Here is a 21857-nt window from a genome sequence, read left to right on the forward strand (position 1 = left end):
GAAATTTATAATATATATGATATGTCATCATCTAGTCTGTTGTTTATGCATAAAATTATATATTATCAACGGATCAAATATAAAACTTTTGATATCTGTTGAGTATTTTGTGAGCCTATCCTTCATAGAGATCAATTTTCCCATTTATGAGACATTGTCCCTAGATGTGACATATTAGGTAGGCCTTAATACATGTCAACACGTATTTTATTCTAGGGTCAACGTCCCTTCTAAGTATGAGTTCGCATCATGATGATGCGAACTCATAAGAGCGAATTGTACCATTTGACTACTGAAGTAAAGAGGATTAGGTCGACCCTGATCGGGTAACGGGTCGTTAATGACGAACACCATAACAATATCAAAATGGAAAATAGTAAGAAAATTTGTAAGTCCAATGAACCATAAGATAAGTTATAGAAACTAGAGAGTAAAAAGGAAACAACACCAGATTATGAAATTAAAACCCAAATTTGCTTTGGGAAATTCAGACAGATAACCGAAAGAACATGAAATCTTCCGACAAACATTAAGAAACTCCATTGTAGTGTTTTTTTTTTTTTTTTCACTGCACTGTGAAACAAGGGTAGGAACAGTTCCCATAACCTGCCAAAAAAAAAAAAAAAAACCCCTCAAAAATCCAATCTCAAAACAGGTTATATATAGATCAACTTCTTTTGAAAAAGTCTTTGAAGTATTGTCCGTTTGGAATTGACTTACCCTTTAACGGGGTGATATTATTAAATCAAGTGGTATTATTTTCCCTTAAAGATTACTTATACGTTATAAGTTTGGGGTTCAAACCTTATCAAATGGTCACCATTTTTCCGATAGATGTCTTTGTGGTATATATAGTTCATTCTGATGAGGTGTTCTCGTTTTGTGAACACGTGCTTTAAGTGGTCTCTTCAGGCACTCAAGCTATTCATAAAATCAGGAGAGAAAATCCAAACTCGACTTAGGACAATACTAACCTGTTGAGCAGAGGGGAGCAAGCAATGACCTTGGTCCCCCTTTGTCAAATGGTAGAATTGCTATATAAGATCCTCCAATAAGTAAAACAATAAATTTAAGCATTTTAAGCCTTTAGTAAAAAGGAAAATTTCAAAATTTGGCCCCTCCAATATAAGTATTTATAGCTTTGACCCTAAAAATTTTATAATTTTATTTTGACTCCCCTAAACAAAAATTCCTAACTTCACCCCTATCGTTCATTTACTCCAAACTGACAACATGAAGACTTCTCCGAAAAAATCAACCTTCTCTAAAAAAAGTAAGTATATATATTCAAATAAAGCAGCTAAAACAGGGTAATGTAATTTACTTGGATCACTTGAGACAATCAGGCTGGTTTCCCTGAAATTACAGTTCGATTTCTTCCGCCCGGTGATCTGGTAGTAAAGATTCATGGCGTACGATGCATGGTTAATGAGTGTTGCTGGATAATAGCAAACGCCGCCGGAATGAGTGGCGTTGCAATCCACCAGGTTACAGGCAAAGTTTATGTTCAACTGTAGTAGCTCATCACTTGTTCCTGGCTTTGCCACACACCAAGTTTCCTACACTCCCCCATTAGCACACCATCAGATCCCAAGTTTATATGACCCATCCACCTACCGAGTACTCTCATTTTCCCCGCACAAATCGCGTAACATTGCGCTCATGATTTAGTATTGTCCTTTTTGGATATCCAATTATTGATTCTTCTCGAGCCTCGATGTATTGGAGATATCCAAAGAAAATAATACCGGATTGTGAACTCGACATGGTTCAAGAAATGAGAGTACTTTGTGAGGTGGGGACATGATTATAAATTTAGTCTTTAATATTTATATTTTTTTGTTAATTTAGACTTTATTTATTTTTAATTAAATTTAGCCTCAACTTTTTTAAAAAGAATTAAATATGAAAATTAATCTTTCAAAAAGGTTGAATTATTTTTTAATGAAAATATTGACTAAGACATTATATTTTTAAACATGGTAATTTGCATGACAATTCACGTGTATTTCATGCTATTTTTTAAAATTTTATATATTATTTATATTTATATTTTTATGATTTTGTATTTTATATTTTTAAATATTTAATAAATTTTAAATTATTTATTGGTAAAACAAATAGTATCATGTCAACATGAAGTACACGTAGATACTACATAGGTTGCCACGCCTTAAAAAATCAATGTTTTAGTCAGCATTTTTATTAAAAATATTATTTGACTTTTTAAAAGATTAAGGGCCAAATTTAGCCCTAAATTGACAAAATATGTAAATGTTAAGGGCTAAATTTATCATTATGCCTATAACTTTTAGTCCACTTTGGTACTTGTATTTTTTTTTCTCTTTGGTACTTGAACTTAGTAATTAGGTCTATTTTGTTCTTCGAACTTGATAAATGTAAAAGTCTAATAACGTGATACTCTAATATTATGCCGCATCATTATCTAAAAATTAAAATATATATATTTAAAATTTCAAATAACGATGTGACACTTTAATATTGTATCATGTCATCAAATAGGGATAGAATTCAAGTTCATGATCTAAATAAACTAAGTTACCAAATTTAGATACTATATTTATTAAAATGGACCTAATTGTGAGATTTAAAAACTAAAAGTTATATTAACCCTTGAAACTTTCTTTTATAACATTACCGATGGTTCTTCGTCTGCTAGACCTCCACCTGTAAAAGGGTTTACCAACACCATCTTAGATTAAGCAGATTAATTGTAGCAAAGATGGGTAAATTACACTTTTAGTTAGTAAACTATTGGTAAGTTTTTATTTTGGTCATTTAATTAAAAAAGTTACAATTTAGTCACTAAACTATTCAAAAGTTTTCATTTAAGTCATTGGGCTATTAAAATTGATATTATATGGTTTTCGCTGGTCGCATTGCATGCACCAATCGAAAACTCTCTTTTCCTTTCTCAATTCGATTTTGTTTTCATGAAACAACTTTAGATGTTATAAATCCGCAAACCAAAATTCAAACAGCTTTTTTCTCTAATCTCCGACACTGGCCATCAGATTGACTTAATTTTAAGGTATATTTTTCTACTCAAACACGGATACTAATCCACAGTACCAATCGTCGCTTAGAGCTTACTAGCGGAACTCTTTTTCAAAAAACTTAATGGCCCAATGACTTAAATAAAAACTTTCAAAAAGTTCAATAATCAAAATAAAAACTTACCCATAATTTAGTGACTAATGATGTAGTTAACCCTAAAAAGATTATACTCTTGTACCCTTGTTCAAATTTACATTGGACTAGATTTGTCAAATGGGTGGGAGGATTAGTTTTGGATCGGGTTTGCCCTTCAACTCATCTTTGGTTTAAGTCATGCCGAGTTTGAATCATTTTTGGATTCAGGTTAGGTGGGTTCAATTGTTGACCTTTTACGGTTAATTAAATTAGTATGGGTTCAAATTTAAATTAGTCAGATTAGATTTTTGCAATTGAGATAGAACTAACATGTCAATGTTTAGCAAAGGTAAATTGTGATGGGAGACAGGAGGGCCTTGATCCCAAAATTTTTAAAAATTCTCATTAAGCCCCTAATTTAAAAAAAATTAATTAACCTCCTAATTTTTTGAAAACTCTCATTAAACCGCTAATTTTTTTAAAAATTTTAATTAGATCCCTAATTTATCGCCAAGATTCGCCACTAGTCAAATATAAGTGTTAAACACAATACCAAATAGGATAAAAAAAATTACTAAAAATGGCGGCTAATGATAAGTAACATACCACTATGAAAACTGCAGTTACCATAACCTGCAAAAACATAAAACAAAGAACCATAAATTCACTTAGGCATTTAAACAAACAGGTAACAGACACTCTAATTAAGTACTGGGAATCGCACACTTACTTGGATCAATCAACGAAACCAAACCCGAGTTTATAAAATTACAATCAGCAAGGTGCCTGCCATTGGCTTGATAATACAAATTCATAGCAAACGAAGCATGGTGCATTCGAGAATTTGGTTCAAAGCAAGGACCCTTAGGGTTTATAGAGCCACAATCTAATTGACTGCAAATGTATTCAATGTTGGCAGCCAGTGCCGAATTGCTAGCTAATGGATTTGCAATGCACCAAGTTTTCTGCAAATAATCATGGGATTGTGATTAAAAAAAAATGAAGTTTTTAAGTAGGTTAATATAGGGGTGAAAATATCTAATAGGTCCCTTTATTATAAGGACCAGATCAAATTAGTCCCTTTATTATAGAACTGTTCATGAGTCGAGCTATCTATCCCAAATTTTAGAGGGTTTAAGTGAAAATATTAGACCCGAAAAATTGGGTTTGAGCGAAAAAACTAGGCCAGTTTAAAGTACGGGTCGGGCTTGGACTCGAACATTTAAAGCCTAAGCTCGGCCCTACCTGTTTTCTATTTTTATAATATATTATATTATGTTTTATATATTATATAATTTATAACACATAAAAACTAAATCTATGGTAATACATAATACTATAATGTAAATATTAAAAAAATGTTAAAATACCTATATATAAAATTTTAATAAATGAAAAAAATTATATAAAATTATTAAATATTAAATTTAAAATAATATAGATATTTTTTTAAAAAAAATTCAAAAATTAATATGGGTGGGGCTAAATTTGGCTTGGGTTAGCCATTTACAAATATGGACAAGCTTGGATAAAATTTTAGTCCATATTTCGGGTTGGGTTTAGGCAAGCATAAAATGCATTAATACTATGCTTAAGCTCGGTCCGGCTCATGAACACCTATAATCTATTATTAAATAGATAATTTAGTCTTTGTTTTGTTAAAAATAATCAAATAAGGCTTAATTTCAACAGAGTTAATATTTATTGTTTAAAAAGAATGTTATTCTGCTATTCCGTGATTAGAGGTAAGTGCGTTTAGCTTATAGGTGTTATTTATTGTTTAGCTCTCTTTTTGTCCCACACTACAATATTTACTCTAATCACCACCGCTATTTTTATCCTAACCGGAGATAAACGCATCGCCCATCCAAACTAAATCTTGGTTCCGTACTTAAAAAGTTAATCATTAAATCTTTTGACTTTTTAATTTAAAAAATCATAATCCAATCATTAGTATTGTTAGTATTTTTTGTGTCAAAATTTACCAACTTGATAAGTTGATTTGACTATTCTCATATGACTTGGAGCGTAATTGATAGAGAACATACATGCCAAATTAGTAAATTTTGACCGTAAATTCTAATGATATTAATAACTAGATTTGAATTTTAAATAATAAAAAAGCAAGAGGATTTTAACCTTTTTAAATGTAAAAATACAACGATTAAATCTCGCATTTTATTAAAATACAAGAACTAATGACGTTTTAAGTAAAATCTAACTAAAATGTTGAAGTAAATGTATTAGATTGAATTAGTTACCCGTTCATTAGGTATCGTTTGAGAACTTCCTGCATAAATAAAATGTATATGGATCAGATCAAACTGAAGTTTAACTTAAAAAAATTGGGTCACAAGTGAAATAAATAAAATACTATACTAAACTTATGATGTATATGCATGTGTCACGTATCGTGTTAGTCGTATAAATATAAGCACAACATAAATTATTAAATGTGTTAACATTTTAAATATAAATATTGTTATATCATACAGGGTTAACATTTTAAATGTGTTAACCCTAAAAAACCTTACCTCTTGAACATGGTGGTCATACCTTCAAGGACGGAACTAGAATTTTTTGAAAGGTATAATATATAATTTTATCATTATATTAGCTTATAACTCTACGATTTTGGGAGAGATTAAATTACAATTTTATCATTTCTTTTAACTACAAGGTACGAGGTAAGCCTAAAATCGTTAAATTTATCTTATATCTTCTTTCATTCTATATTATTATAGGTATAATTGTTTATTTGGCCTCCAATTTTACAAAAAAAAATTGTAGTCCTCCAATTAAATTTTCACCTTTTTTTAGTTCTTAAACTTACGTTTTTTTGTCAAATCACCCCAAAATAAATGAAAAAACTAACTTTTTCACTTTGCTGATGTGGCATACACGTGAATTACCACGCAGATAACACGTAAGCATTTAATTAATTTTTTAAAAATTTAAAATATATAAAAATTGTTTTTAAAAAATTAAAAATTATTAAAATTACAAAAAAAATATTTTAAATTTTTTAAAAAATTAATTAAAAGTTGACATGTCATCCATGTGTAAGCCACGTTAGCAAAGTTAACAAACGTTAATTTTTCCATCCATTTTGGGATGATTTGACAAAACAAAAGCAAGTTTAAGGGCTAAAAGAAACGAATAATTAAAATAACTTTTTTTATAAAGTTGAAGGGCCAAAAAAGTTCGTTGTTCCATTATTATATGCTTAACATTCTTTATTGGTTTAAGCATCGGAACACAAATTAAGACACCCTTTGTTATATATCAGGTTCGTGTTTTTTGTTTAATTGTGTTCGAAATTATCGAGAATAATAAAAGCATATAAACAAAAATAGAATTACTAAATGTTCAAATATGTCATAAATCCTTATACTCATTGTAAATTTAAAATTTAGTCTATGTACTTTTATTTTTAAGAATTTAGTCCTCTACTTTTCAAATTTCGAATTTAGGTCCAATTGCTAAGATTATTTTATTAAATTCAGGTTTATTACAAAATCATTTTTTTAGTTACATTGCTACCAAGTGATTATTTTTTATTATTTCAGATTTAACAGTGTTAATAATTGGATATAAATTATGAAATCTAAAAATAGAGAGACTAAATTTCTAGAAATAAAAGTACTAAAACTAAATTTTAAATTATAAAGAATACAAGGACCTACGGCATATTTTAACCAATATTAAAAGGTAAAAGGAATCAGCAAAACTTACCTGAGTACAACAAAGAAAACATAACAAAGAGGGAGAAAATGGGAGTGGAACCAATTGGTTTAGCCATTTTGGTGCAAAGTGGAATAATATTTGTAAGAGAAAACAAAGTTTTGATTTTTATAACAGAGCTTTTGAATGTTTATAGTTTTTTTTTTAGTCCCCAAAGTTGGTTTTTAAAGCATTTTCATCCTCTTAAAAGCATTAAATAAATAAATATACAAAATTGTGTAACTATACAAAATCATTTGCCAACAAATTGAATGGGTTAGGTGATATGTTCAATGTTCATGTTTATGTGCCCACTTAAAATGCATGCATTTCTTTTTTGTCTTAAAAAAATCGAGTTTCGAGGCGGGGTGAGTCGATTTTTTAATTAAAAGTTTCGATGTCAAGTCGGGTTGAGATTAAAAAAATTTATTTGACCCCATTTTGCAAAAATACCCCTCTTTTTTAATTTTATAATGGATCCATTTTTAAAAAAAATTAATCTTATAACTATGTTTTATGTTTTTTTAAATTATAATTTCATTATTTTATAAGAGTTTCTACCATATATTTAAATTTTATAAATATTATTTTGTATATTTTGTTGTAATTTCGTAATTTTATAATATATATTTGGTTTAATTTCGAAAAAAAATTAATATTTTGTAAAACATTATCTAAAATTTTTAGGTAGGATGGGTGGGATCAAGAAAGTTATTTTTGGGTTGGGTCAAAGTCGAGGATGAATTTTAAAAAATCAAATCAAATCGAGTTTAGAGCGGGATTAGGGCAAACAAAAAACTACCCCTCCTCGTTGTCATATGTAATCGAATTTGTCACAAGCAATGTGATAATATGTTCATTATAAATTTTGCCATTAACATTTATATTTGTTGTCAATTTGGTCATATTTATTTATTTTAGTTAAATTTGATCATTAACTTTTCAAAAAGTGTCAAATCGCTTTCTTTAACGAAAATGTTGACTAAAATATTAATTCTTTCAACGATGTTCGGGTTACAACCTGTGTGGTAGTCCACATGCACTTCATGATGATATTATGTCATATCAACAAATAATTTAAAATTTTTAAAAATATTAAAAAATTAAAAAATTCGTAAAAATTAAAAAAAAACATGAAATACATATGGATTGCCATGCAGATAATCATGTTTTGAAAATTTAACGTTTTAGTTAGTATTTCTATTAAAAAATTATCATTTGGACTGTCTTTTAAAGATTGATAGTTAAATTCGACTATTTTTTAAAGGTTTAGAGATAAATTTAGATAAAAGAATAATAATGGTCAAATTGAAAAAAATGTAAGCATGAATGGCTAAATTTGCCATTATGCCAAAGAGAAAGAAAAGGTTATCTGTTGTAAGTAGATATTGATTGGGCTGCCTAATACTCACAGGTGGCATAATCTCATTGGTGTAATAAACAACACTTAACCTTGAGATCAACATATATTGGATTAATGGTCTCTAAAGATGCCACGTGGGCATTTTAAATAAAATTTCTAAAATGATAACCAACCAATAAGATTTCACCTATCGATATTTGTAAGATAAAAAGTACCCTTTTCACAAAAATCTATATAAACACCACAATCAAACATTCAAATATATATATATATATATATATATAACTACAACAGCAACCATGGCACTTTCTTCCCTGTCCTTCGCCGGAAAAGCCATGAAGTTCTCTCCGTCCACTCTCGGGATCAATGCCAGTGGTTGTGTTTCCATGAGAAAAACCACTAAGCCAGTTGCCTCTTGCAGCTCGTGGTACGAATTGGACAGGGTTTTGTACTTAGATTCACTCTAGACCTGATCATGGGTCAGGTTAAGCTAGGCCAATATTAAATTTTAAGTCTGTTTTTTAAGTTTGGGCTTGGTTCCAAATAAAAAATTATTAAATTCGAGCTCGATTCGGCCTGTACGTATTAAAAATTTTATATTTTCTTATAAAAAATAAATTTAAAAAATTATAATATATCAAACGACTAAAAATATTAAAATAAATGTTTCTCAATAAATTAAAAATACATTAAAAAAGTTTTATATTTAAATAATATTAGAATAGTTACAACTAATCAAGCAAATGTCTTTAAAATAGTAGAAAAATTAACAATAAAACAAAATTTATACAATATCTAAGCAATAATAATAAAATAGTAGCAATATGTTAGAAAATGACAACAAAACAACAACAGAAAAAAAATTAAACAGATTTAAGCCAGGTCTGAGCCAAAAAAATCTTATTTGATGCCAACTCATTTAGAAAACAAGCCTTATTTTTTTTTCTAAATTTATTTTTTGAGCTTATATCATTTTTCGAATAGATCTTGGAGCATAAGCCGATGAGTTGACCCATGGTTAGAGCTAGTCCACTCTCTAGGAAACCAAAGTTTTACTTCGACTGAGCGTTCCTGGAGTTTACGGTTGGGACACAATTGGACTATCCGCTGACCCAGAGACCTTTGCTAGAAACCGTGAGCTGGAAATCATCCATTGTCAATGGGAGATGTTATGAGCTTTGGGGTGCATATTCCCCGAGCTCCTATCACGAAACGGAAGCCGTGTGGTTCAAAATCGGTTCCCAAATCTTCAGCGAAGGTGGCTTTGAGTATTTGGGCAACCCAAGCTTGATCCATGCTCCAAGCATCTTAGCCATTGGGGCTTGCCAAGTTATCTGAATGGGTGCTGTCGAGGGTTACCGCATTGTTGGTGGACCGCTCGATGAAGTAACTGACCCGTTGTACCCTGGTAATAATTTTGACCCGTTAGTTCTTGCAAATGACTTGGAGGCATTCGCTGAACTTAAGGTGAAAGAGATTAAGAACGGGAGATTGGCTATGTTTTCGATGTTCAGGTTCTTCGTTTAAGCAATCATGACCGGAAGGAACCGAGGGACTGTTAGGGAACTTGGCTGACCCTGCAGACAACAATGCTTGGGCCTATGCCACCAACTTTGTTCCCGGAAAGCGAGGTTAAAGAAAATAAAGAGGTGGTTTTATACCTTCTTATGTTTTCTTTGTTGGTTAGTGACGTAAAATATGATGCAAATCAATGGACATTTTAAAAAAACAACATAGATATTTTAATTTGAATAATTAAAAAAATAATTATGCTTATTATTTAGATTAATTAGGTTGAACTTATGAAAATTAAAATACTAATTTGAAAGATCAATTACTTTTAAGTCTTACAATCAAAACTATAACAATCTCTTCTATCATTTGATTAGTTTGATCGATCTATTCAGTTAAAATCGAATTAATTGATCAAGCTTATATTTTAACTAACTACCTAACCAAATAGACTTAATAAGCTAATATTGATTGATTAAATTAACTTTCAATTTTTTCCTTCCAATTGGTTTGATTAAATAAATATTAAAATTTATAAAAAACTAAAAAATTAGTTTAACAAGCTTTACTTCCAAGTATAATAAATAAAACACAAATAGGAGATAGTTTGAGTTTTGATTAAAATTTTATATATCATAAATATATTATTTAAAATTTTAAATTGTTTGATATAATTATGAAAATTAATAATTGATAACCGATAAACATAATCTATTTTAACCACCTACAAAACCAAATTAATCATCCTAATCAACTTGACTAAAATTATCAATCAAATTGAACGAAACGATTTTTGCTATATACGAATTAAATCCCAAATTTAAACATAAAAATCACAACAAAAATTTGACCAAAATAAAATGATAAAAAGAATAATTAACTGAAAATTTTAATTAAAGGGTTAGATTCCCTAATATATCTTCTCAACCATCTATAATGTATATGGTATTAGAGGATTAACACAAAATGTTACACTGATTATATTATATATTACCTAAAGGCTTTTTTTTCTTATCAACAACATGAACGGTGTGAATTGATATCACAATGAAAAAAAAATCATCTGTTAGCAGTAAAAATATATATATGGATGAACTCACTTGTTATCGGGATTTATGGATATTCGGCTTTGCTCGAACAAAAAGAAAGAGTTTGGGACTGAACCTTACGTGCGACTTGTGGCTGCCCTTGCTCTGGCAACGGATTTCGCGTACAGCTCCTCGTATTGTGATGCTGAAGAACTCCAGCTGAAATCTATGTTCATGTTCTTTTGGACAAGTTGTTGCCAAGTCTCGCTGTCGTTATTGTAGAGATTAAATGCACGATCCAATGCACCATTTAGTCCCTGTCGGGTTTGTGCCGAAGTATGAGAGAGAAAAATTAGTGATATCGGAAAGTGAAACAAACTTGGAATTGTGGTTAATTACATTTCAACAATTCTGTAACTAAAATTACCTGTTCATCAGGAGTTGCAAATGTAAAACCGTTTCGATATTGGTAAGGTATTGTGTCGTCATCAACATCGAAAACGCTGCAGAAGAAAATTATAAAAGAATAAGCTCACAACTTTTTAGACAAGTACCATACATGTTAAGGAAAAGCAGTTCACCTGTCATTTAGACCACCAGTTTTTCTGACAATTGGAACGGAACCATATCTCATTGCTATCATCTGGTATGAGAACAAAAAAATGGGAAACTTAAAACAGAGGCTCTGATGTTTTATATGAATTTCCATTTAATGGTTCGGTTTAGTTTCTCATTCAAACAAAGATTACTAAAGCTGAAGGTTGGATCATACCTGTGTAAGGCCACAAGGCTCGAAAATAGATGGAATTATGAACATGTCAGATGCTGCATAAATGTAACGAGAAAGAGACTCGTCATATTTTAATATTAACCGGATGTGTTCATGATCTTGAAATTGGTTTGCGATACCTTCGAACTCCCTCTGCAAAAGAATCAAATATAAAATACATAAAGGATCTCACCCTACTAACGGTTTCAAACACAGAAATACAGCACGGTAAAAGAAATGAACTTAAAACGAAAGAACTACTTCGGAGGTCAACCATTGTTGTTCAATGCATAAAATGAAGCCTAAATGGAGGTTTTACTGCTCTTAGTGCTTTCTCTTATGCAGTATTCATATGATTAACAGGTTTTGTTCCAGTTTCGTTATAACGGTAACGGAGTTGCATGAATTGTTTGCTGGTTTTTCTTTTCAAGGACTCATTTAGCTTCTAAAAAATATTTAAAAGAGGGAAAGTATTTTCCTTCCCTGTTGGTCAATGATAACAAAAGTACAACCTATATTGCTCGGACTCTTCATTTTTCATGAAGTACCCATGTCTGACACACGGATATGGAGATATGACCTCTGAGGATCACACCCGAGTCCCAAATAACAAAGAGTACAACCAACAAATGCAATAAGAAACTCTTCTTCGAAAACTGTTTAAAGGAAACTTAATAGAGCAGAAGGATAAGATGGCAGCCTTAACCTTCAGAAGGGTAAAAAAAAAAAACGAAACTAATTTGTTCGATTTGAAATCGAGAACCTTATTTACTTTCCAGTCATTACATTTACATAGAACAGCAGTAGAGATTTACCTGAATGTGGGGAACTGGACTTGAACCAAGAAGCACAAACTGACCACCCATCTCCAACGTTCGATAAATGGCATGTCTAATTAGATGCACACCCTTTTGTGGCACCAATCTTGTTATGCAGCCCACCTATTCAATAATAAATAAAAGACCATAGTTAGAATTCACACGGTACATTGTCTAATAAAGACGAGTTGGTTGAGGGGGAAAAAAAGAACTTGTGATGCCATGTTATCAAAACCAAAGGTGACAACCGGTTCATAGTGTACACTCAAAAGCTTGCGTAGAGAAGATATAAAAAACATATCAGAATGTTAATAAAACTCAATAAACTCCTAATAGGCAGTCGGATTACAGTGTTCTTATTGGATGAGGATATAAAGGCCATTTCATGCTACAGTTTCATTCTCAAAATTGATTAATCTATTTTTCAGTTGTTCTCGAAATTAATTAAATTCTTAAAAAGTTGTCAGCGGAAAGCCTGACCATATAATCTTATTCGAGTTACTGCAAAAATATGGTATTCCACAAATCAACTTAACATAACTGTACAAGGTTCTAATTAGGATATCATTGAAATCTTACAAAAAAGGACCTTAGAAATAAAATTACCAGAGGCTGAGAATCATCGGCAGAAGAAAGTCTTAGATGCCTTCTCATGGCAGCTTTATTTTCTGCTTTTCCTTGCAGATCGTTAGCAGTATACTGCACTTTGAGAAAAATATCGGTGGCAGGATCCCAAGCATCAGTATCGATCCCATTTAAGATCCCCATGAACTTTTTTGAGTGAAAATTAAGTGTAGAATGGAGGCCTTTTCCTCCCTTTAAAAAAACAGAAAGAAAAAGAGCATAATTTTTAGTTAAACCTCGCAACTAAGAAAACAAACCAAGTTGTTGAAAGAAGGGTAAACTACACCCAAGATCATTAAACTATTCAAAAGTTTTCATTTAAATCATTGAACTATCCGAAAGTTTTTATTTAATTCAACGTGCTGTTAAGTTTTTTTTTTAAAGTCAGGCTAGCAAGCTCCAAACAGTGATTCAATGATCGGTATGGTGGATCAATATCCATTGACGAATAGCAAAACATACCTTAGATTCAATTCAATATGATGATTAATTTTGGAGATCAAAGAAGAAAGCTATTTGGGTCTTAGTTCACAGATTCGTGACGTTCCAGGTTGTTTCATAAAAAAATTTGAACTATATAAAAGAGAAGGCGAAAGAGAGCTACCGATTGGTGCAGGTGGTGCAAATAAAGAAGGCCATACAGCAGCGATTTTATAAGCCAGTGACTTCAATGAAAACTTTCAAATAATTTAGTAACCAATTTGTAACTTTTTGAAGTTTAATAGCCAAAACATAAAGTTACTAATAGTTAAATAACCTTGAATGTCGTTTACCCTTGAAAGAAAGCTACAAAAATATCCATACCTCAGCAGTTCGGACCTCTTGTGCATAAGTTGGTGATACTGTTGTTACTATGTTAGAGAACACAATTGCACCCTGAAAAGAAGGGAAATTAGAAAAAGAATAGAAAGAAACTTTACATTAAAAAAAAAAAAATTGCAGCACCTTAATAGGATTGACCCTATCATGTGCCGAGTTATCCTGCATTCTATCAGGTCTGTGTAGCTGCTGGACATCCAAACCGCATGATGCCAATTCTGAAGCAGGTGCAGCCCCTTGGTACTCGAAATTGTGGCAAGTAAAACATATTCGAGCTGAATTCAAACCTTTTGGAAAATACAAGTCCCAGTAAAGTGGTGCCTGAGATAGAAAGAAAAAAGCTTCAGTGATATGGAAAAATGAATCAGGTGACAAAAGAAACAAGAGTTTAAATGTCATACAACAAAAGCTGTCTGCCAATCATGGCAATGAATTATGTCGGGTTTCTTTCCAACTTGAAGAAGCAACTCGAGTGCTGCACGACTGAAAAATGAAAAACGTTTGAAATCATCTTGCTCTCCGTAATATTGTCCTCTCCAAAAGAACTTGCTGGGATGATGTGGCTCGATAAAATAAACAGGAAGACCTGTGAATTAAATTCCACGTTCAGAACGCAAAGATAATAACATGCAAGCGGAAGGGAAAGGAAAAAAATTCTCACCTTCAACAGTACCAGTCCAAACTTTATTTTGAAATAGTTTGCCATCGAAATACGAGTATACTGTCGCATCTAAGACCTGTTCAAAAATTTAAATCATCATAAACACAGATACTTAGTGCTTCTCAAATCTCCAATATGCTAACATACCCTTAAGTCACGAATACGATCATATTGCATACAATCATATTTTGGAAGAACAATCTCCACAAGGTGCCCTTTCTTCTGCAATGCTTTACCAAGACCAGTCACAACATCTCCCAAGCCACCAACCTGATAAAAAATAATTGAATTAAATATACATACACACACATATATATAAAAACAAAAAAGAAAAGAACAATTAATCCTCCAAACAAACATGTAAAAATACACAAGAAGAATAATACTAGAAAATTTAAGAACAAAAATAACAAACCAATTATTGCATATCCATTTTTCAATATAAGAATTTTGGTGATTACTGTGAAAAATAGATTTTAATATTCACTAATCAAAGAGGTGGATTGGAAAAAAAATGGAAAAGATAATGCAGAGATAAAATAAAATCACCATTGAGACATTCCTGATTACATAAAACAGCAAGCTATCCAGCCATGCAGGTCCAAACACGACCACAAAAATATATTCCCAAGCACCAAAGTATCAAGATTCCTTACAGCGGAAGGTACATGGACATTGATGGTTAACACTATCAGCTACTTTCAAGCAAATTGAAGCCATATATTGTGTTTATGCAAAATTCCAGCATACTTCCCAATAAGCTTGTTCGCTTGGTAATAAGGGCAAAAGGTGGAAGCTACAAAATTACTGTGTTTGAAATCCTTGTGGTTGAACTTCTCAGCTTGCTATGGCACATTAAATTGAAACTTTAAGCTTGTTTAATCTAGGTAAACAATAGGCCAAGGAGATCAAATAGAACTGCTAAAGAGGACTGATCTGTAGTAAGGAAAGTGGTAAACTCGTTTCATATGAAATAAGCAGATTAACCTGTAAATGAAAGATGTCAGCTTCTTTGAATTTTAAAAGGTCTCACTTGTTTTCAGTCTTTCCACAAGAACCCAAGCCATAAAGAACAGCTTTAAATTAACCTAGACATTAATTTAGTGCTTTCTACTTGCGCTCCAAAAGGAAAGAACAATAGTACTCTTTGTGAGCTTTATAAAGTGCAATCTTTAGTGAAGATAGTGCAATTCTGTCCGTTATGATTAAATAAGAAACCACTAGAATAATAACTAGGAATGCACACCAATCACTACAGCAGCAAGTATAACCATAGGAAAAAGCACTGGTGAACATGGAAAAAACACACAGGACAGGATAAGAACATTAGCCAGCAAACCTAGCAAGGCAAAGATTACAGAGAACATGAAATGAAAAATGTTAAGATGTTCCTCTAACTTATATGTTCTTATACTAAAAGTGAAAAAATGCAAGGCATCAGAACCGCAAAAATATCAAATGGTTGCACAACACCTTGAAAAAAATTAACAATCTAATAAACTACATGTGTGGTTTTCCTTTTCTACAATCAAAGAAGAAGAACACAATTTTCAAAGGGAATATGACATCAGGGATAGAGAAGGGTTAAGTGCACCAACTTGAAAAAAAGACTAAAAAGGATAGACCCCTTATCATGTTCATTCATTAAAAATTAGCCAAGAGAGCAGCAAATATAAGGGGCTAACACATACCTTAGCAACTGGTGCCATCTCAGCAGCAATATGAATGACATGCAACCCTGGACTAAAGATCAACAAAATGGAAAAGTTTAAAAGGGGAAAACAGGCAGTAATGTAGTAAAATTGACTGGTTAAATAAGCACCTAGCTTGTGATGATATCAGCTGGAGAAATGTAGATATAACTTCATCCTCTGTCTTTTCTTTGCAAATCACATATGCATCACAAATGCGTCGATCCCTCTTCCACACCATTTCTCTCAACGGCACTGCCTCACTGTTTAATATTTTATTCTCAAGCACCCAACCATCAATAGTAAGCAATAAACAGCTCCAAAATTCCCAAGGCATATCATCAACTGGTTCGTCCAATGCCCTTTTCTTGCTTTCCTCTTTCAAACTATTAAGGGTGTCCCGAAATTCCTTTATAGATTCTTGATATAATTGAACATACGAATATATCTCTTCATCAGACTTTTGAAGACGCTCCTCTAGTAGTTTTATCTTTTGCTGCATAAGTTCATTATATTGTTGGGTTTTCTCAGATGAGGCTTTAAAGATAGTAGCCGCTTCAAGAGATTCTTCCAATTTATCAACCTTCTTCCGAAGATCCTGGTTTTGCTGTAACACTAAAATGGCTTGGTCGGCCTGTTTAGTTGCCTTATCCAGCAAGAGTTGTAAATTTTCTACCTTTGCCCATAGGTCCTTGCATTCAGTCTTTAGAGTAGAAATATTTGAAGACTCTTGCTGAGAAACTGACAGTTTAGATTCCAGCTCCTTCACGGAGGACTCTAGAAAAGAGCTTTCATTTTCCAGTGTTACTATGCGTTTATCAGTGTTCTTCAAATTGCTAAGCATTGACTTAAGCGCTTGGATATCATATTTTAGGGCTAGATTTTCTGTCCTCAATGAATCAACTTCCTTGCTAAGAGAATGAATGTGACCATCACGTGCTAAAAGTGCCCCTTCGTTGGAAATTTTGCTTCGATTCTCATACAATTCAAGCTCACTTTTTCCAGAACCACCCCTATTAATCAATTCATTTTGCAAATTCTCTAACTGATCTTCTAATAGTTCTGCATGCACCTTTTCTTGAGAAGCAAATTTAATCTGTGCATCAGCTTCAGCCAATCTTTTTTCCAAATTGTTAATTTCACCTTTCAATGTCTCCTTCTCACTGAGAATCTTATGAAGATCTTCTAGTGCATGAACCCGAGCTTGATTGAGAAGAAGGATATCTACATATTTAGAAACATTAGTATACAAACATTTGATATACCTCTCTTAACAGAAACTAGCATTCCAATAAGATTACTATATAAAAATATCTACAAGAATTCTCTAATAGCAATGTATCCTACTTCTCTCCGCATTTTTTATCATGCCTATCAGGTCGTCTGGTTGAACACTTGAGAGCAGCTCTGCACCAACTCCGTTTATGGCCTGCAAAAAGCAAAGAAGGATTATCAGTATTTAAAATTTAAGCCTTCAGTAGAAGTGCATGAGCATGTTTATCTAATAGTTCAATAAATAATTGTTTCTCCCAAGCCTTGATATGCCCATAAATCTAGCCTAAAAGAAAATTATTATTTTTATCAAAACAACATGATAATCAAACAAAGAATTCAAACCACTTCTTGAACAGTAAGATTAAACGATGCATCTTAAAAGCCAAAAGAAACATCCATAATGCCAATTTTCTATTCAAAAAGCTTACAAAAATACTAATTAACAAACTTCAACAAAGATATAATTATTCCATATTGTATATCAGACACACAAAAAGTAAGCAGTGTAAACGTATTTCTACTCTTCCCACTTCACCACCATCCGGTAAATGTTCACAAAGATATACAAATCAAATTGAAATATCTATATGGCATATAGGGAAGAAAGGGGGAAAACCAGAACTTGGTAAATGAATGTACCGAAGCTTTTGCTACAGCAGACTGTGCAGGGCTGTCCGTTATCTGCTCATCGGCATGCTTTACATCTCTGTTAGTTTCAATGGCAGAGGCAAATTGAGTACCCAAATTCTTTTCATCAGTATGCTCTGCATCTCCCCTAGCGTCAACATCGTCTTCAAAAGTTTTTTCACGATTAACACTAGGCTCCATATCTCCATTATTTGGGACAGAATGTTCAGGATCAAATTCATCATCGCTATTTGGCTGCAACTTTGCACTTGGTCGAATCCGTTCAAAAGGAGGCTTCTTCCCTTGTCTTCTATTATATGAACTGCACATATATCAATAGAAGCATCAAAACAACTGGATCATATATCAGTAGGAACACAAAATATAAAAATTCTTCTTTCAAGTTATTGATAATATATTTATATGATGTAAAATCGACATTGAGTTATTCATGAAATATCAAATTATAACAGTCAATTATTACAAGCTCATTTACTAACATTATTACAAAAAAACGTTTCTTTCTTTCCTTCTTTCTTTCTTGCCATCTAAATAAATAGAAAAGAGTAACCATTTGACATTCTCATAAATATTAAGCACTGATCCGCCATTAATATGCATTGCAAAATCAAAATTCTAGCTAAGAATGTCTAGGTTTGACTGAATTAAGGCCAAAAAAGCTTCTTCTAAGACAAACAATATCGCGACATTCACATAAATGTTAAAAGAGTACTAATCCGCAATTAATATGCATTGCGAAATCAAATTCTAACAAAGAAATATCTAGATTTAACTAAATTAAAGCCAAAAAGAAAAAGCGTCTCCTCAATAAAAAATAAAAATAAAACCGACCATTTTCGAAAGCTGTGAAGAAAAAAAAAGAGCACCTGAGATTCCGTCGCTGTATTTTACAACAAACAGGAAGTAAACGACGACGAGAAGGCAAAAACAATGATACGTTCTTCTTCCAACAATCAACATCATTTCCATAATTACCTTCACTCAAACCGTTAAATCCATAGCTGAAAAAACAAATCGAACACCTCGCAGCCATTGTTTTTTCATCAAAATTTTTTTTTTTGGCTCGTTTGAAACGCAAGAAAAACCGCCAGAAAACGCGAGAAAATAATAAGAAAAAGAAATGCTTTCGAAGGAATTCAAAAAGAACTTCTAAAGCGTGGATTCAAAAAAAGAGGGTAAAATATAGTAAAAGAATCACCGTTTACTTTGGATCAACGTCAAGTTAGATTTCTCGAACTGTAAGCTTAGCATAATTCAAAATTATAAAAAAAAAATTGAAAAAAAGAAGAAATGAATAAATATTTATATATTACGAGTGGACCGTGGAGTCTTCTCGTTGCAATCTGAGATTTAATGATAAAAATAAATTAAATGAACTAAGATTTTATGTTTTCCTTTTTTTTTTTTGTGTGTGTGTTTTAGACACTAATCCGAATCCGACGGACGATGATATCGACAATATGTTTTACGATTTTTTATGTGATGAACGGTGATGGGGGATGTATTAGGACGGGAAATTTTGGTGTGAGCGAATTGAAATTAATTATTGGGTAAATTACAGAACAAGTCACTCATCTATAAAAAGTTACAAAATGATCATCTAACTATTTAATTTTGTCTTTTTTGGTCACCAGTTGATAGTAGACCTGTTCATGGACCGGACTACTCGCCCGAAATTTGAGAGGGTTTGGGTAAAAACATTAGGCTCAAAAAATGGGCTTAGGCAAAAAAATTAAGCTCGTTTAAAATATGGGGCGAGCTCGAACTTGAACATTCAAGGCCCGAGTCCGACCCGTTTTTAAGTTTATAATACTTTATATTATGTAATTTAGAACACATTAAAAAATAAATCTATACTAATATATAATATTACTCTAATGCAAACATTAAACTAATGTAAAGATGATCATATAAAAATGTGTAAAAATATCAAATATTAAAATAATACAATATAAATATATATTTTTTGGATTTAAAAACTAATAATATGGGTGTGCTTAAAATGGGCTTGGGTTAATCTTTTGCAAATATGAGCGGGTTTGGGTAAAATTTTAAACTCGTATTTCGAGTCGAGTTTAGACAAGCATATAGTAGGTTAATATCATGCTTAGGCCTGATCTGGCTCGGCCCATGAACACCTTTACCAGTTGGCTAACATAAAAATAAAAACACCCTATTAAAGTTTCATTTTGTCTCCCCTAAGAGCGATCCTTCCTTATTTGTAAGACATGGTTCTCTTGATGTGACATCCTAGGAAGGTAACTAGATGCCATGCATATAACTCAGGACGACATGCCCCCCTTTAAGTTTGACACATATCCTATACATGTCTTTCTGACAGGGCTCACATCTAAGTATTATTAGAAGTGGCCACCTAACCCACCTCGCGAGGTGTGCTTTCAAGTCCTCCTATAACATGTAAGTAGTCGCGTATCGCATCTCATAAGGCCAAGAGCATGCCTCGCACAAGTTGCAAAGGATCCCCTGTCGATAACACCTTGCAAGATTGCGGAGCATTCCATATTAATTTCGCGAGATAGTAAGGGTGTCTGTTAAAAGTCAAGTTCTAGGTTGCAAGGTCGGATTGCGATTGGACTATGAGGAGTTCTATAATACACCCAAAAAATCTAAGATTATTAAGTAATAAAAAAGATAAAATTAAATAATTCAAGGACCATTATGTAATTTTTAAAATAATTAAAAAATTAAAATATATATATATATATAACAAGTGACTATTAATGTAATTTACGCTACATTGAGTGGCATATAAGAAGCTTAAGAACTTTTAGGAGAAAATGACGGGATTTAAATAATTACTTAAAAATTAATTTCATATTGGGTTTTGAGGAAACCAAGGAATAAATGTTTAAAAATAAATTTGACCAAAGATTGAAGTGTCGAGACTTTCACTTCCCTTAGTCTTGATTGTTTTGACGTAGACACGTGGATAAGTTCAAGTTTTTTTTTTATTCGTTTTAAATTTTTTTAATTAATTTTAATTTTTTAATTATTTCGTGTTTAAATTATTTTTTAGATCGAGTTTTTTTAAGGTTTGGATTTTAGTCACTTGAATTTAAGTTTGACTTTTGAAGTCAGGTTATTATGCGTCCGTATTAATTTTAGATTATTTGTGTGAATCATTTGGATTTTAGATTGTTTTAGTTTAGATCACATAAAATACAAACCAATTTAGGCTTAAGACGATTCGAGTTGAATATAATTTATATTTAAGTCAATTCAATTCATATTGAATGGATTTAAATCATTGACTTTTATAGTCAAACCAAGTTGGATCAAAGTCAAGTTTTTAATTTGAATATTTTATATTTTAATAATTAAATATGAATTAATGTAAAATAAATATTAAATATGTTATGAATATCGTGATTAATATAAAGTTTTAATTTACTTTAAATTCTAATAGTTATTAGAATTAGATCTCTACTTCTTTTATACTTCTTATGCCTATAAATAGAGACTCGATGAAGCATTGAAATCATTTCTCTTGATCAATAAAACACATTCTCTATTACTTTAATATTTTCTTTATTCTTTATATTCTCTATCTCTCTTTGTTTTATAACACGTTATTAGCACGATGATTTTCTATTTTTTCAAAATCTTTCAAAGTCGTCCCCAAATCCAATTCCTCTTTCATCTTAAGTTTTCATCCTTACAACTTTATTTTTAGGATGTTGAAAGATTCAATCTCATAATGGATCATGGTGATGACAATGATGTTAAAGATCTTAAGCTATATTTTACTATAT

The 21857-nt window shown here is 31.6% G+C and overlaps 2 protein-coding genes and 1 pseudogene across 3 annotated transcripts; 1 reads left to right on the forward strand and 2 right to left on the reverse strand.

Annotated features, from left to right (window-relative positions):
- Positions 1-412: 412 nt before the first annotated feature.
- LOC105771610 (glucan endo-1,3-beta-glucosidase) lies at positions 413-4213 on the reverse strand. Its single transcript, XM_012593042.2, has 5 exons — positions 3884-4213; positions 3760-3786; positions 2660-2688; positions 1325-1559; positions 413-606 (listed from the first exon to the last, which is right to left on the reverse strand). The coding sequence occupies exons 1-5, from the start codon at positions 3987-3989 to the stop codon at positions 566-568; spliced, it is 438 nt and encodes a 145-aa protein (XP_012448496.2). The 5' UTR covers positions 3990-4213; the 3' UTR covers positions 413-565.
- Positions 4214-8538: 4325 nt separating this feature from the next.
- On the forward strand, positions 8539-10195 carry LOC105772167 (chlorophyll a-b binding protein 21, chloroplastic-like; annotated as a pseudogene).
- A 417-nt stretch (positions 10196-10612) lies between these two features.
- Positions 10613-19433, reverse strand: LOC105773785 (probable starch synthase 4, chloroplastic/amyloplastic). 2 transcript variants are annotated; one of them, XM_052632574.1, is made up of 16 exons: positions 18951-19433; positions 18076-18385; positions 17509-17590; positions 16293-17385; positions 16162-16213; positions 14618-14740; positions 14471-14546; positions 14211-14395; positions 13936-14130; positions 13795-13866; positions 12973-13065; positions 12364-12489; positions 11552-11701; positions 11361-11422; positions 11207-11282; positions 10613-11096 (listed from the first exon to the last, which is right to left on the reverse strand). In XM_052632574.1, the coding sequence occupies exons 1-16, from the start codon at positions 19115-19117 to the stop codon at positions 10917-10919; spliced, it is 3042 nt and encodes a 1013-aa protein (XP_052488534.1). In that variant the 5' UTR covers positions 19118-19433; the 3' UTR covers positions 10613-10916. The 2 variants fall into 2 exon arrangements, with proteins under 2 accessions (XP_052488534.1, XP_012451361.1); XM_012595907.2 differs by having other exon boundaries at positions 12973-13182; positions 18951-19432.
- Positions 19434-21857: the final 2424 nt, after the last annotated feature.

Source organism: Gossypium raimondii, chromosome 6 (assembly GCF_025698545.1).
Source record: "Gossypium raimondii isolate GPD5lz chromosome 6, ASM2569854v1, whole genome shotgun sequence".
NCBI lineage: Eukaryota > Viridiplantae > Streptophyta > Magnoliopsida > Malvales > Malvaceae > Gossypium > Gossypium raimondii.